General features: G+C 35.3%; 1 protein-coding gene across 1 annotated transcript in view; it reads right to left on the reverse strand.

The window, feature by feature from the left end:
* Nucleotides 1–378: 378 nt before the first annotated feature.
* TLL1 (tolloid like 1) overlaps nucleotides 379–18010 on the reverse strand; it is a 121551-nt gene continuing 103919 nt past the window's right edge. The window contains exons 16-21 of the mRNA XM_008493823.2: nucleotides 17329–17509; nucleotides 10803–10928; nucleotides 9275–9402; nucleotides 4789–5002; nucleotides 1450–1700; nucleotides 379–524 (exon numbers count right to left, since the gene is read on the reverse strand). Of these exons, the coding sequence (XP_008492045.1) occupies nucleotides 390–524; nucleotides 1450–1700; nucleotides 4789–5002; nucleotides 9275–9402; nucleotides 10803–10928; nucleotides 17329–17509 (1035 nt within the window). The 3' untranslated portion in view covers nucleotides 379–389. The remainder of the gene's footprint in view (nucleotides 525–1449; nucleotides 1701–4788; nucleotides 5003–9274; nucleotides 9403–10802; nucleotides 10929–17328; nucleotides 17510–18010) is intronic.

Genomic DNA, 18010 nt, shown 5'->3' on the forward strand with positions numbered 1-18010 from the left:
GAAGAATGATCTGCAGGGTCACTTCCCCTCAATGCAGCTGATTGAATCTGCATACATGTACGACAAATGTCAAACTATGACCAAAAGCTTTTATATTCTTCCTGCATGCAAAGTCCTTTCACAAGCTTTGCAGAGACAGTCAAGTATGGAGGCTGCATATCATCATCTTGATTATTCCACTGGGATAGGCGATTTTTTTACTTTTTTTTTTTTTTTTTTTTTAATTTTAGTTCAGTCTCTGGTCTTAGAAGTCATCATTTCAGATGAATTCATGTAAAACAATTGTGCTAATAACTTTAGTTAAAAAAAAAAAAAAGACATGCCTTCCTTCCTTTCCACTGTGTGTTTATTCTTTTTCACTCTCCTTTTCTGGCATAGAGGTTCTTGAGTTATTTTTTGGTGTGCACACTATCTGGATATTTTGTACTTCTGAAACGTATATGAAAACCTTTCTTGTTGATCGTGTCATCAGTGTGAAAGTGAAGTAAAAGGGCTTCCCCTGCTGAATAAATTTCTTCTGGTGGCTAAAATAAATGAATAAAGAAATAAATAATCCATCCATTCTGTGTATTTATCCTCCTTGCTCTTATGGACATTTCTCTTTTCCTGTTATGCCTTGTTGTGCAATCCTATTGGTTTTCCAATGGTACCATCTGGCAGAATACTTCTGTCTTATTAGACTCTCAGTTACAGGCTAGGAATTTCTGAGGCAGACTCTGAAAATGACAACCTAAACTAGAGGCTGGAGGTGAGGGAAAATTTTTATCTACCAGCAGAAACTTTAAAATTATATATTTTTCCTTTTGTTATTATGATGCACTTTTATAACGTTGAGCTTGGGGCCTGAAAAGTTTTTTTTCACACAAGCTGAATAAATGTGGCACCACACTTTCTGAATCTAATTTAACTAATGCAATTTGTATGGAGTATCTCTGCAGTCTTTTTAGTTATGAGACAAACAAAACAGAGCACTTTTGTCTTTCTCAGATTTCTTCTATAGTTCTTCCAGAGTTGTGTGAGTATGAGCATATTATAAATGCTACCTAAAGCTCCCTTCTTCCTGCAAAATGCAACTTCTTCTTTTAAACTGAAAAAAATTTAATGCAATAATTTCCAACACTGGTGTGTTTTTCTGTATAGAAAACCCATTTTTGGGTCCTGATAAACACTCCACTGTCAGCTATATAAAGCTTAACATAATACTACAATACTTTGGTGAAAAAATAGATAAGTGTATCTACTGTTAAAAACACTGAGGGAATCTTCTACCACAAGCCTGAAAATCTGTATTAAAAAAAAACCAACATAACTGAAGCAGATAATTCTTTTCTTCATTATAAGGTGTAGTAACTGAACCTCATCCCTTCTTGACTCTTTCCTTCCTCTGCCCTGCTTTTCTTTTTCTTTTTGCTGTGGGAATAAAAAAAAGTGTAGTGCCTGGTTACTTACCCCAGATCCACAAAATCGACCAAGCCTTACAGCTGTCTTATCATGACCATCAAAGAGCTCCACATAATCATAACCACAGTCTGCCTCTTCTTCAACCTCAAAGGTCTGAAACATTAACTCAACCCGATAGCCACGCTCTGCCACCAGCAGCCACTCGCAGTCTGCCTGAACAGGATAGTTGTTGTCACCAAACTGAGCATGGGAGTACAGATCTTTGGGCTTGGTTTCAGCTTTCAGACGACCACCACACTCTAAACAGAGGGAAAAAACAAAACAAAGAAAAAACAAACAAACAAAAATGAAACAAACAAACAAAAAAAGGACAATGAAGCTTATTCAGTGCATTTTATTTTCTCAGATGCTTCAGTCTTCAGGCTTACTGCATTTTTATTCTACAATCAGGTCAATGTGTGATTAATCCACAGAAAATTACAAATTACATTTTATATCTACAGAGGCTTGAGTATATTTCATACCTTTCAAGCAAAACACAAAAAAACAGGAAACACCAAAGTTATAAGGAATGTGATTCAAAAGGTACAACATTATTCAGTTGGGTACTTGAGAGGTGCCTGTGGCCAGCAAGGCAAGAGGTCTAAGTAGGGTGTCCACTTTTCAGTGTTGACAGCCTTTCCACATATGTTAATGACACCATGTAGAAGTGTCAGGGAAGGACGAGCTGTAGCAAACAGGGAGTTGGCAATCAACAGGAGCTAGAGCAAAAATTTCATGTTTCACAGAAGTGTCAGCTTTAATCAATATGCAGGGCCTGCAGAGCCATCTCAGTACTGAACATCAATGTCAGGTTGAAAGCTCTTTTGCTGTGTAGTTCATGGATGGGAGCAAGTCTTACTCTGCAAAGACTGTGGCCAGGAGAAAGCTGCTACTACCAGAGAAAGCCTTGCAGCTGAAAGCCCGCTCTTGAAGCAAGCCCTAAGCTGTATTGTTTTATAGCTTGTTCATAACTGCTCATAAATGTTCATAATTTAAATCTGAATGAACTTCATTGTGTACTCCAGTAATTTGTTCTTCGTCCAGTTTGCACAAGGGAAACAGAATCTACTGAAAATGCACTGAACAAAACCAAACAAACCTGGATACAGTAGCTTGTACTCTGCCCTTTGAATTCAGCTTCTACTGAACTTAATTAAGTTGCTGAATTCAGTCTGAATTCTGTCTGCATTTTTATCAACTACAGCTAGTATAATCTGATCATTTTGTAACGGCCTGAAACAAATTGTCTGCTATGTCTGCTCTGATGTAGGCATGATGTAGACATCTGACCATAAAGAAATATGCCTTTTTTGTAAAATGCCGTTGATCAGACTGCTGTAGACCAACTAATGAACAAATTCACTTTCTTCTTTCCTGACCTTTCTAGGGGCTTATAGGCTGCTTAAAAAGACAAGAGAAAATCAATCAGTAGTCACTTGACTGCTTAACAGGCTGGACAGATGGGAACAGGTTAAATCCACACCACCTGAACTTGTGAAGCAAGATTAGGAATTTGATTCAGCATTGTCATTACTCAATTTTATAGTCATTTTGGAAGCAACACGAGAGCTTTTAATTCATATGTGTCCAAAGCGGAGGGCGAAAATGCCCACAGATACCTGTGTTTGGCTGCAAACTGCAGGAAATGGATGCAACATCCAAGTTGACTCTCACTGAAACACTGCCTCAAAGCAGTGAGGTGCTGGTGAAGAGCTGTTCAGCTTAGTGAGCAGTTCGCGCAACAGCAGTCAACACAAATGTATATCCTCTCTTACTGAGGCAAACTTTATAATTTTGACAATATTCCTAAAAATTGGGCAGATTTTATCCTTCAGAATTTCCCAGAAAACATTCTTATGCATGCTAAGAAAGCTTTTTACAGTTTAGGCTCATAAAACTCAGCAGAATACATATGAGGGAAACTTCAGCAAGTCATAACAGAACTAGCAGTCTTTAAAGATAGGGAATATAAATCTGAACTTCTTTCAACATAATGACCACTCCAATTCTGCAACGTGAAAGTGAGAAGAGTGAGACAGTAGTTCTACAACACCTGCTTCTAACAAGAGCTCTGACCTTGAACTAGATACCCCAAGTCAATATTATTTCCATTTCTATCTAATTTTCAATCTCAGGCAAGGAAAACAATGTCATGCTTGTAAAACAGGATTTTCCACATGAAAAAGAAATCCAGTTACATGTAGTTACACTTTTCAACTTTTCAGGCTCAGATCATGAAGAGTGAATATTTCATATACTGTTCCTTACTGTCTTCCCCTGAAAGGCACATTAAACTGATAAAACTTTAGAATTATTCTTAGAAAGAAAAAAAAAAAACAAAACCACAAAACAAATGCTGATGTTGATTTATGAGGATTTTTTAGCTGAGAACTGCACATCAACTTCATTAACATTTTGGGTAATATCAAACGGTATTGACAGTGACTAATGACCCTGATTACTATCTTCTTTTTACTGCTTCATCAGTAAATCTTATATATTAGAACACATATTTATAATAATTTTCTGCATTAATATCTTTTGCCAAATAGTGGATGAATAAGAATGAACTTTAAAACGTAAAGACAAGGCAGACATTACACCTGAAGAAAAAAAAAAACCCTAACCCTTTTTTTACACTAGGTACTGCAAGTTCAGAGATCCAGCACTAGGGGCCACTATAAGCCAAGTAACGTCGGGAAAATCTCAAGAAAACTATTAATGCAATTGCAAAACGTTATTTTTAATTTCAGTGATTTCTCCAGAAGAAAAAAAAATGGTAAACGAGAGGGAGATTATATTTTTATGGCCTTAAAAAAATATTTGGTATTTATTGTTTTTTCTTTGGCTTATCTTTTATTTTTAGCTCTACAGGAAGATTGTAATAGCTCTTTACACAAACCCCAAACTTTTGCTTAAGTTGTAAAAGAAAAGTAATGGAGCTGCATCACAAGCCTCGATGAAGTATTGCCATTACAAATATAATGGAAAGCTACTGAATCTTTTATAAACAGTCATAAAAATCTTACTTATCTCTTAGACTGTCCATACCATTATCTTCTATTTACTGCATTTTGTTTCAAAATTTTTGTTTCAAAATCTTTTAATCATTTACCTAGAAAATTTAGATACAAAGAGAAAAAGAGGAGAAAAAAATGTCTAAAGTATCAGAGAATAAATTCTGCAATCTCCGACTTTTCCTAACGTTCTTAAGGTTTCATTAGATTTAGTTGTAAAATTGTCTTATCTGTTAAATTATCCTATTCCTATAAAAGAAATCCCTGAATATCTTCCGCTAAAGAACAAAGGCAAAGTTATTAGTAAAGCACATCCTTATTTTCTGACCTGTAGAGTGTGTTGCTTGGAAGCCTTTTCTTTGAACTGATGCATCAGAAATGAAGCGGAGAAACATTTTGTTGCCAGTAGCAATTAGAGGTTCTGGTATCTTATTGCCGCATAAACGTCCCAGAATTGGTGATTTTTCACTTTCACCATCAAACACTTCTAAGTGGTCATAAGCACATTCTTGATGTTGTTCTATTTCAAATTCGTTGAAAGTCTGGGGGGGTGGAAAAAGCAAAATTACTCCATGTAGTACTGTATATGTGTTTCAGAATAACAAGCAGATATAATTTAGATGACAGATTTTAGCTGCCCCTACAAGCTTTGAATGGTATCTTGATTTTGAGGAAGCGGAATGGTAAGACAGTGAATTGTAAGAAGGCCAATGAGCATCCATAACAGAATACTAAATCTAGATTACTGACACTTTGTGTAGAATTTGTACCATTTGTAGGATAATTCCAAATTTCACAGAACATTCCGAACAGCCAAAAGCTGGTGATCTACAGGTTCCTCAAGTAGTAGAGGCCACACAATGCAAAACAGTACCTCCTCCTCCCTCTTTCTTACTTACCTCACACCACAACTAAAGCCTTTGAGAAAAACCTTTCCACATGAATGGTTACACATGACAGTTTTACATTCCAATGAACTACCTAGAGATTTATCTCATTACTGCAATGCTAAAGGTATTTCAGGCTGCAACCTTCATGCTAAGATCACATGTTTGCTAGGGAAATAATTGTGAAAAATAGCAAAATTTTGTTGATTGTTTACTTTAAAAAATCCTAAAACATCTTTTGCTGTCTTCCACTCTCCCAAGAAGTTTCAGATTGCTGACACAGTTTGAACACAGCTATGGCAAACTACTTAATTTCAAACCTGTCATGTTTTTTCTACATTTCAAAACATTTATCTTAGTTTTTAAGTTTCTACAGATTCTTGGTTTCTTTAAGTGTTTATGGCAGTTTTTAAGGACTAATTTGGATTTATTAAAAATGGAAAATTGTAAGTCCTCCAGAGCAGAACCTAGCCAACTTTTAAAAACTTTAGGAATTTGGATTTCTCAAACTAAGTCAAACTAAGCGTCCCCTAAAGGTGTATGCCATACCCTGCAGAAACTGCTGAAACACATACAACTAATACCTGCTTTCCAAATATAGAAGAGTCTCTTCCAAGACTGGACTGGTATCAACACATTTATTTCAAATGGACACCTAAGATACTTCAGGTAAGACCTTTTGTCCAGGGCTAAATTTCAACCAGAAACCTAAAGATTAAAATCCAGAAATTTCCTCTCATACATATCTTAGTGAAATTTCTGAAATAACCTAAAATTTAAGGTGAAATTTAAAATCTGTTTCGCATAATAAAATAATAAAGAAGCACCGAGCATAAAGATCCCATGGGTAGTCACACAGCTGACTGTTTATGAAAACAACAACAAACAAACCAATAAAGAATTAAGAAGAAATTATTAAAAGGAATAAAACCGAGCTATCAAATACTGAGCATATATCATGATTATGCATTCTATTTGGTACAACAAAGCAAATATGGCCTAGCAGATCCCTTGTGGAATCCAGCCACTGTGAAATGTGATGGTAATTTATATTAACAGCTGACCTAAAGGAAATATAAAGAACTAACACAACATATTTTACCCAAAGAACTGGAGTATTCAGAATAATACTTTTGTTTTGTGAAAAGTAAAGAGCTGCGTGATACGGTGGGTATAGGCTCAATTCATAGGAAAGTCTGGGGAGTTCTATGGAGGGAATGAAACTGCAGAGGCAGTGAAAAGAGCTGTACAGCAGTCATCCTGCTGTTCTTAAACTGTAGTCAGCCATCTTACATTTATGATGCCAAGTATGTGTTGTCATATAAATGACAACTCAAATAAATAGGATTAGAAAAAAATCAAAAACAAACCACACACACACACACACACACCAACCAAAAAAACAAACCCAAAATGAAAACAAACAGAAAGCTGAAATACTTCACTGTAAAATGGAGTTAGTTAAATATAGAATTGAGTCAAGCCTACTTGGAATCAACAGGATCAATAGATCTGATCCAACAGCAGCCTGCAGAACTTTTCTTTTTCTTTCAGGGGAAAATATCATTTTTTTCACTTTCTGTCAGTACAAACAGATCAATTCTCACCATGAACTGTAAGTTACACTTATTATTTTTAATATTTGACTTATGACTAGGATTTCTAAGCCAGCAGGAAGTCCCAAAAAGAAGAGCAGAAAAAAGTCCTAAATCTGTTGTGATTTTAACAATTATTTCTTGCAATTACAGAGAGAAGCAAAAGAATTTATTTTTTAAAGGAAAAAAAAAAATCTTAAGTCTTTTAAAAGCTCAAAATGCCTAATATTTCAAAACACCCAGAGCTGACCTCTATTTCACTAAAAAGCAGTTCCCAGCAGTGGGCTAAGAGAAGGCTTGAATAAGAAGAACTGACACAAACTTTCCTTAAAGTTGAACATGACTGAGTATTTGCTGCACAACTTTCTCTCATTTAGTTCCAATATAATTCACAGATGATTTCATAAATTGTTAGTATAATTAAATCATACTCTGTCTTCCTAAGACAAATACTGTTGACTATGCTGCCCACCATAACTACAGTCCCCATTTTCACTGTTTTATTAGTGGGAATGGTATTCAGAAATGCTTCGTACAGCTTTTGAACACCCAGCCCATTCTATCTATAGCACTCAACTGGGTAGATAGGTTGGTGGCACTTATGGATAGCTGACTGAGCAGGACACTTAAATCTGTCTCCTATACACATCCGGATGATAGCTATGAAAATCTCCCTGCTACATACATTTTCAAAGCCATCTTTATCTATACATTTCATTTAAAAATACTGAAGTGCATATCCATTTTTTTCATAGGCTTCTTAATCATAGCAAATGATTAATTTTAGCCTTTACAGGAAGAGGCTTTTCAATTATTAACAGAGTGAGAGCAACCACAGTAAGATTAATTTCTGTACACATAGCCCTCTCAAAAAATGAAGTGCAGCCTCACAATTCATGTGGTTTGTTAAAAGGAAGAAATCAATTCTCTTCTTGGTCAACTTGATTGTGAGAGGTAAACTCAAATATGGTGTGAAGGTCCAAGAAAAAAAAGATTTATCCATAGTGGAAGTATGGTATGAGTATTATTAATATTTATGTGGCATGTTGCTGTACTGGAGAGACTTTGGTGATACTACACACACATAATATATTGACTGTACTGATTTGCACAGAAATCAGGCAAGGCTTCAGACTCTAAGTAATGAAGAAACTTTTGAAAATTCTATCTAGTAAAATTTTGTTTACGTTTTCCAATTTAATTGGTAAAAGCCAACTGAAAAAACTTTTTGTTTAAAGCACAGACAATGTGAAATTTCACTGAATAAATCTGAATGCTGGAATTTTGCCTGCTGAATTTAAAAGTACTGAAAAAGCTTTCCCAGTAACACATCCATGCTTGGATGGCTTTGTTTATTTAGGCAGGATGAAGAAGGTGCCTGAATCAAAACCATTTTTCACCCTTTGAATGGTCAGAGCATGTACACCACCCATTTTCTGCAACTCCAACATACCCCTGAACCATTTAACCATTTTGCTAGTGGTGAACAGGAATGACAAGATCCCACACCAGCATCAGTAGCAGGGGCCACAGTTTTGGCTAAGGCAGGAGTTACAAGATAATATTCCTTTCACCCTGTGTCACTACTGGCTACTGCTTCTACATCCCTCTTCCTAAGTTTTTTTGCCCCAAAATACCTGTTAAATCAATTAAAAATATTAGTAACTATTTAAAAATGTGTAAAACCAGCTTTAGTTGTGTCTGTCCCCATAATACTCTGGCTGAACAAATAATGGTGCTGATCTCAAAGCAGAAAAGCTCCCTGCTCAGGTCCATGCCTTCAGCTTACTACAGAGGCTAAAAAAAAACTCAGTAGGTCTGCAGAGCTCCCTGGGCTCTGCTACCCTGTCTTCAGCAACTGGCATTGTCCTCAGCCAGCTAAACACAAAATTAACTGTACTTAGGTTGCTCTTCTACTTAGGCTAAAATTTGGAGCTGTTTTTAAATAAGTCCAGATTTTTTGTTATGTCTTTAATTTTTTGTACTTTTTTTTCCTTTTTACTTGCTTCTTCTGTATGTTGGAGTTTGCATAAATGACCTCTGCCATATTTTTCAAAACTTTGTGCAAATTTTATGAACTGCAACAGTGATACAGTGAAGTCTGGCAGGAGAAAAGTATTCCTGTCCAGAGTATTTACGATCACCACAAACTTAAATACACAGCTCACTTAAATACACAGTGTTGCTGAGTGGCCCCAGTTGGCCAGTAATCAGTAGATATTTTAAAACACTTTACCTACAGGCTGCAAACTGACAGTAAAGTTTTGTATTATTGAGTAGTCACTTGAGAAGTGGAAGAAAAGAGAATAAGGAAGGGTAGGCAGAAACTCACCAATTTGACCCTCTGCCCAGGGGTGGCACTGATTTCCCATGTGCACTCCTTTCTGCTGGGGTACTTGTCAGGCCAGTTGGGACTTGTGACAATGCCGTTGGGACTGTGGATCTTCTGTTCACACTCAGCTGTGCCAACAGTGATAGCATCAGTTAGTCTGGGGGTCTGCATTCAGAGGTAGCCAGAAAAGTATTATTTTTTTTTCAGAGGACCTCCTGAATGGAAAGGATCTTGAGGAAGACAGGTAAGCACACTCTTTACGTGCATGAACATGTTCTCACCCTTTGGCGAACAAATTAACCCAACATGCTTGTTTACTGACTGTTGTGAAACATCCACTATTCACTATTGTTTAAAATGGATGACTTTTTTTAAAAAAAACCAACAACACAAAACCAAACACTATAAATAATATGCATAAAATAGGTATTAAAATTAATCAACTATTTTGCTATTCCCCCCCATTCTACACAAAAATAAGTATGAAAATCCATATAAAAAATCTTGCCACTCCAACTTCAAATCATATTTCTTGAACAATTTATTCTTATCTCTTCTTGCTAATTTTCATACTGCAGCTACAGAACAATCATGTGGATTTTTAAACCACTGTTTCTATGGCCGTATACAAAACTAGAGAACAGTTAAGACTTAACTGTGAGTATGTACCAAGTTTAGTCATTCATATTGTAGCTGAATCACCAGAAGATCATCTTCTGTGAATAAATAAAATGAACTAAAACTTAAAGTCCAAAAGAAGCCAGTTTCATTTTTCTATTTTGTTTTGTAACAATCTCAAATTGCTTTATAAACATCAGAGAATTATTCAACAGGAATCTTTTAGAGCAGGCAAGTATGATTCCAACACCAGTGACAATGCAAGTGATTCACAAAAGGCACATCTTTACTTGCACATTAAATCCATGCTAGAGTACATCCTTGAGAAATTACAGTAGCTCACATTATTACATGCTTGAGGTTCATTTGCAGTTAATCTAAATTCTACTAAGCTCCAAAGTCTACTCTTTTCTTGGAGACAGCCGCACCTTGAGACAACAGACAGGAAGAAAGATTCACAGGGACTTGGCTGGAATTTAGGTTATATGAGTATGCCCCTTAAAATAAACCCAGAAAGGGTAGATATGGCTTCAACTTGACCGCAAGGAAATTGGCTGCTAGTGACAGGAGCAAACAACAACTTTACCAGGCTTCTCTCCAGAAAATTTGTCGCTGTGGTTAATACACCATTAGATAAATAATCTAGTCCAGCTTTAAATATTCTACACTTAACAGCTATTACAGGTAGCACTCCCTGCCAATGATCTCAAGTTTTCCAGACTACATTCCTGTGGACAGCAAATGCAGCCACACACAAATTCTGGGGACTGATGGGACAGGAAAGAGTGAGTGGGGGAACATTTAAGCCCAAATGTCTTATCAGCCATTACCAAGATCTTTCTCTTTCCTTTGGAAGGAAAGCTGCAGAGATCTTTCTGTCAGACATGAACAATTCAACTATTCTACTTACCCTCCTTGCAGTCATGTTTGTTTTCATGTAGCACAAATCCATTTCTGCACTGGCAAACATAGCTCCCAACTGTGTTGATGCACTCGTGCTGGCAGCCACCATTGTCCTTTGAACACTCATCCTTGTCTAAGAAAAACACAACAAGGTTGAGTGAGCATCACAGCCAACAACAGTCCTTGTTACAAAAAGACAAAAAGATTTAGCAGCATTTAACAGTGTTTGAGTCCAGAAAAGGATAAACTAAAGGCATAGGCACTTGTCTCACAGTATGGCAGCTTCGTGGTACCTTATTTCTAACTACTCACTGCTGAGCCTGTAACCTTGCACAATGGCATATAGTCTGTGTCATCTTTCTAGAGAGTGAGGGATAATACCCAGGGGAGAGAAAGATTAGTAAAACTAACAAGCTAAATCAAAGCAGATAAGGCAGTTACCAGTATTTACTCTGCAGTTACCAGTATTTACTCTTCCAAGTGGACTAGCTGGTGCAATTTCATAAATATCTTATTCAAAGTTTTATTTCAGTAAACAAAAGGAGTGTAATTTATGGACAGCACATTACATTTTCCAACTTTACGCATGTTCCACAGTTTAATAGTGGTATGTTGAAAGTAATACATGGGCCAAACATGGTTTCAGGTTCTACACATCAAATATGCAAGAAAAGAGAAATTTAACATAAACTTTTTTAGTAAACTGATTTTTTTTTCCCCAGTAGAGTGACATTATGATTTACTTTTAATTATTCTGGATGTTACAGAATACCAGTTCATTGAAAATTGTACACAAATACCTGGCATTACTTATCTCAGAGAGATCTACAATACAGCATGCAGTTCTGTTTATTAACATATAATTATTTAAAAGAGCTTTTAGTGTGTTAGAAATAAAACAGAGAGTAAGGGAGAAAATATGCATTAAAAACCCTGCATTAAACAGCGACAAATTGATTGCATGGAAAAACGTCAAACTAGATTAACAGGCTGTCATTCTAGCAAGAGTCCTCAGCTGCCACCCTTCTATGTCATTCAGCTGTTGCCATTTTAGGTGAAGCTGGTCCATTTAAAAGATGCAGATTCCTCCTGGCACATACATATAAATATACATATATATGGATCCACATGTGTATATTTGGATGTATAGACACACATATATATAAATCCTGAGATATAAAAATATATACCTATAAAAATATATATAAAACCACAAACGTGTGTTAAAAAAACTGTATATTGCAAATCCTGTCATTTCAACATGCAAAAGAAAGAAGGAAAAAGAGCAAATAAATTGTGGTCATCCCAGAGGCTCAGCTATTGCAGGCTGGAATGCAGTGTTCACCTCCTTCAGCCTCATGTACCTTAGAAAGCAACAGTGAGTGTTATCTCCAAATCAGGTAAAATGCAACGTTTCAGACTATAGTAGGCACAGGAAGCATTTCGATAGATTACAAGCCACTATGGATAATGTAAGTCCTTTTCTGTTATCTTACTTATGTACTTTTTTCCTTGCCGCTACTGACACTTGCATTCAGGAACACAACAGAGAAAGTTTGTAGTATAATTGCATACACACCAGCTTTCTCTGCCAAAATGTATGCAACACTTGACCACTTGACTTGCAGGTTTCTCCATAAAAACAGCTTCTATTTACATTATTTGATGATGATGTACATTATAGGAAAATTCTGCAAGTCAAACACAAACATTCACTGCATTTTGCCCTGTAAATATGATATCTGCTTGCACTGAAAGTTTTTGGAAACTTTCTGAAGATTTAAAGAGATTTGAAGGTTAAGAAACATTTAAAAACATAGGTTGCTCACAGAATCATTCATCCAAAAGCTTCTACTAGTTTCAATTTTGTTGATGAAAGAAGCATAAACACGGTCACTATTTATGAATCTTATGATGTGAAGAATAGTAGCAAGCAAATGAGAAAATATATATGAACAGAACTCTTCTAAGCATTAGTTTCTACCAAAATAACAACGTAAGTGGAAGGCAAGCTCAAATTGCATTTAAATTAAGCTTTCAAGTATAGAGTAGGTACACGAATTCTAAATAAAAACCCTACCCATCTTCATCTTCCTCCAAACTGTGTGAAAGTATTGAAAAGTATTTCAACATAAGCTTAAATTCTGTGAAATAATGTATTCAGATACAAATGCATAAGGAAAGTCCCATGTTGGACTTTCTCTGAGATAAACAATGGACAAAAGGTAGAAAGGGAAAGCTTTGCAACATATTTGAACCACAATAATTACTTGTACATGGTTAGTCAAGGATGCAACCGTTGAACAAGCCTTCCTCACACTCCAGGACTGGGAACAGACTTGCTGTCAAACTGATTGCTCAGTTTTAAAATTCATGAAAAAACAATTAGTCTGTAATAGTTACCGGAACAAATGTTTTGCCATGTAAAAACAAAGCCATTTGTTATGCTGACAGATGGAAATAAGTCTCCCCATTTTGAATGGATACTTTCTTTCTTTTCTCATTTTAGTACTCAGAACAGGGAAATACCCATCCTGAACAGAATTTTAGGTTGAATCATTCAGAGGACAAATGGTCATACCTCTGAGACCCTCAGAGGCCACCACTCTGTGAACAATACATAGTCGGCCTGAAGGGACCTGTATCAAGTCCTTGCAAGATTCAAAACCAAAAATATTCTCTTTGAAGCCAGCTTTCTTGTCTGTGGAAAAAAATGTACCAGGATGGCACCAGAGATGAGTTTGTGCTCCAAAACAAATTTGCTCAAGGCTAGAAACATTCTAGCTTTCTCGTTTTAACTACTCAATGGATCATCACCCAAGAAAGAAATAGCCCAACAAAACTAATTTCTATATTATATCAAATACCATGTACATTTTGAATAATCATGCAAAGGATCACGTTTATTTAAACCACTGAAGTAATTCTAAAACTTATGATAAATGAAGCAGTTTAGTGACAAATTATCATTGGGTATTAATTATACACCAGAAACATCTCAGGGGAAAAAAAGTATATATATATAAAATTTTTATCTTTTTCCTCCCTAGCATGAATTTACAGGAATCTTTTACACTTCTCTAGCCTTCTGGACCCAGCAGACTGCAATAGGTCACTGTCTTCTAACAAGAGAAAGAAGAGATAGAAGACAGAAGAAAGAGAAGGAGAAAAATCAAGACCTAATTAGGGGAAGGTTTTAGTTTAGAAGCCTGCTATCTTTTCAGAAATTTCAGAAAGCTCTAATAAAAGCTTTAAAAATTAATATATCAGGGCTCCCTAATTTCTTCTCTTTATCCAAGAAAATCAATCATAAATATATAAAAGTGTGTTTGCAGATTAGCTAGGCAAAGGCTCCCAAATGAGCTTTCTTCAGAACTATCTAATGCAAATTTCACAGAATGTTGGAAAAAAAAAAAAAAAAAGAAAAACGAAAAAAGAAAAAAAGTAGTTTCTCACTTTCCAGTAGCACCTGTCTGTCTGTTAACACCACTTTACAGCCAAAAATGTAATTATATGTTGCCTTACATCAACATAAATACCTTCTCAAGGCAGGTCAGCTGTTGCCCTGTGTCACTGTTTACTTTCACAGTTTATCACAGTGGGTTCCAATCACCCAAAACCTGCTTTCTGTTGTCTGAACTGGAGTGGGGCCATGTTTTCTCAATTGTAGCCATGCCTGCAGAATTCACTATCAAAAGACTTGCAAAAAAAAGTTAATCTGCTTTGCTTGAGGAACCCATTACAGTTTCTCATCTTCCAACTAATCTAATTTATCCACTTGTCTCTCTTGCTGAGCATTGCATATGCCCTTGACCAGCTAACATGCTGCAAATTGAAGCATCTTACTCATTGGTGCTTATTTTTCACGATGTATGTCTTAAAACTAAATGCTTGCACATATTTCTGATAATTTAATTAATATAATGTTAAACATCAAGTAAGTTGGACACTAGCACTAAGTATATCTCCACAGATATAATTCTGAAAGCATTGCATTGTGGAGCCAAATATATAAGTAGGAAAAAAACCTCCACTTTTATCAGCTGTGATGGTGCTGTGACTCCAACACTGATCAGCTGTCAACTCCCAAAAGTCAAAACACTTGAAAACTCAAGCTTGCTCTCAATTCATGTCCATATTAAGGAATTAAGAAAGTTAGTGTTTTCTGACCATTATTAGAGTTTTGTCTGATGAATTTTTTAGAGATAACAGCCCCTTTTTAGATACTTTAAGTTCAAAGTTTGATTTGTCTCAAGCATAACAAAGTTTCTGTTCTGATCAGGAAAAATTGTCAAACACAGAAAACACAGAAAACCAGAATCTGCTAGAATTGACAACAGCTGGAAGAAAACTGACAAAGAATAAAAATAAAAGTATCTGAATTCCTGAAAAGAGAGAAGAAATTAGGGCAGAAATGCATTATGATATATTCACTAAATTTATATGCTTACAGACTCAAAGACTATCTATATCAAGATTTATTTGAAGGGGATATACCCACATCACACATTTCCATTCATTAATAATCACATAAGTTCAGAGTTATCGCTGGCTAACAACTTTATTCTAGTGATCTAAGGAGTCACCTCAAACTTGTATTTTTCAAATTACCAGGAAAAATCTGTTTTCTCCGGGATGGAAGAAAAGGAAGCATATTTTATTCAGAAATGAAACAGACAAGGAAAATAATTGTTCTGAAGGATTTCAACTTGAAGCTTTGAACTCCCTGAATTATAGTCTAGTCTTTCCCCAAAACACAGCATTGGTCCATTTCTTCCTAGAACCCACTCATAATGTGATCAGATAATTCAAACAATCATTAAAATAAATAAATAAATTTTAAAAAATGAACTATCACTTTAACAAAACCTCAAATTTAACTGACTGTATGCATATAAATACTCAGTATGTCAATAAAACACGACTTCTGAGATGCAAAGCTTAAATGAATCATGAAGCTGTCATTGCCAGTCTTATGTGGCATAGCTGTGTAGATCTTGATAATAAGTAACTTAATTTGCAGGCGATTTTTAGAATTGGAATGCACCAATATTTCTTATAAAAAGTCAAAATACATGATGATTCTTGCTGATGCTATTAGGCCTATATGAAGATCAGTTGTGTAACTGTTTCTCGAAGGCAGTCCTGTTCTATGCTTTTCCTGCCAATAATTAGTTAACCTTGAAAGCTTATTGTAATGCAATATATAAATTTAAAGTAAAAAGTAATGATGGATCTGGAAGACTAAAAGTAGAAAAATGCAAGTACTAAAAAAAGATCATATGGTTTAGAAGAGACGAAATATTTGTTAATCTCTTTGTATGAGATGAAACTTTCTAGTCTTCTATAATTGCTTAAGAAAAACAAAGTAATCATAATGAGAAGATATTAAAAGTCTAAACTATTTTTCTTGACTGTTGTTTTCCTCACTTTCCAAACCGTATCAATTATACAATTTACTGATTGTTATTACTTGGCTATATTTAAGTTATTAAAGCTAACCAATGAAATATCATTTTCATTTCAGCTTTGATAAAATATTTTAGCAAACAAACACTAATAACAGTGCCTGGTGATACATTTTGCTACATGCTAAAAAAAAATAAAAATCAGGATTCTCCAGATCCAGATCTTTAACTGTTACCAAAAAAACTCAGGGCAGAATTCAAATCCCAAATGCCTCTGTATGACTTGAAGTTTGGGGAGGTGGGTAGACATGACTTGTGTTGTTTTACACAAGATAAAATACTTAGGCACATGTGTGTGTGTAAACATTAGAGGAACACTAAGCAAAATTTTTCTATTAACCCCAAGTGGTATTTTGCCAAAAATTGTTATAGCCTAGGCTCCATGAGCAATTGCAGAGATGACTGCTGTTTATTTCCTGACATCTTCAGCTTCATTCATTTCTAACTTGATTCACTGATATGTGTCCTCACCTTGAGGACTGAGAACTTCCATCACTCCGATCTGCCTTAGTGAAATTACTCATAACTAAGACATATTTTTCATATTTTTTCAAGAGTTTTTTAAACTGTTCTTCTGCAAAACATTAAGTGCAAACTTTGGTAAGACAGAACCCATAATGTTAAATAAATGTTGTAGCACAAAGTAGTAGTTTCCTAACTAATGCATTATATTAAGAGATTTGAGTGAAAAAACCATGAGTGTACACAGTATGTAATTCATATTATGTCCCAACTGTGATTTGAAAAAACAGCAACAAAAGTTCAATAACACTCAGTAAATTTGCTTTTTTTCCTCTGTATCTCACAAGGTTTGTGTATTTTCTGCTGCTTAAAAAAGTATGTGCTCCATAGGTTTCCCTAAATACACAGTCATTGCAATTCAGATTAGCATTTTTAGACAGGAGAATCATTTTATGGTTACGGAAGTAAAACAAAATCACAGATATGAGGAAAACTATAAGGGAAAAGGCCACTCAGTTTCATATTAAAAAAAAAAATATTCACTCCACCTCATCAGTGTAAGCTCAGAGTCACTCACAGGTATGCAAGAGTGATTTTCTATACCTGAGAAGAAGTGTGCCTTGAAGCCTTTTTTTGACACAGTGTTGTCAGATCTGAACTCAATTCGCATGTTGTTGTACTGAGAGGTGATAACTTCAGGCACTTCTGTACCACAGAATTTACCATGGAGTTTAGAATCAGAAGAAAGGCCACTACGAATCTCCACATAATCGTATTTGCAAACCTGAGAAGGAAAATAAATTATTTTGGCAAGTGTTCAAAAGAAAAGCATGAAGGTATTTACAAATGCAAGAATTCTGATTTTTATATGCTGCATAATAATTGCGTAATATCTTTTTTGTTGTTTTGTTTCACTTTTTCCTTCCTGAAAACATTTGTAAAAGCTTAAAAATGTTCATTGATTTTGTGTAAGAATATTTTAAACTACCTATAGCTGTTCTATGCATGACATTCAGAACCATATTTTGACAGATACATAGTACCTCATCTGGCTTTGGTTTCTTAATTTCAACATGCTTAGTGATGTTTCCATAAAATTCCAGTGACATTAGACTCGTATCTGGAAATATTCACCTTAGAAAGCATAAATATTTTTCTGCTCTAAAACACATATCTAGAACATGAAATACTGCTTGTATTTCACAGATTATAAAAAAATACTAATTTTCTCTAAGAAACCTGCCAGATGAGGTTTTGCCATAATGTATTTTTTATACAAATATAT

This window comes from Calypte anna, chromosome 4A (genome assembly GCF_003957555.1).
Source record: "Calypte anna isolate BGI_N300 chromosome 4A, bCalAnn1_v1.p, whole genome shotgun sequence".
In the NCBI taxonomy this organism is placed as follows: domain Eukaryota; kingdom Metazoa; phylum Chordata; class Aves; order Apodiformes; family Trochilidae; genus Calypte; species Calypte anna.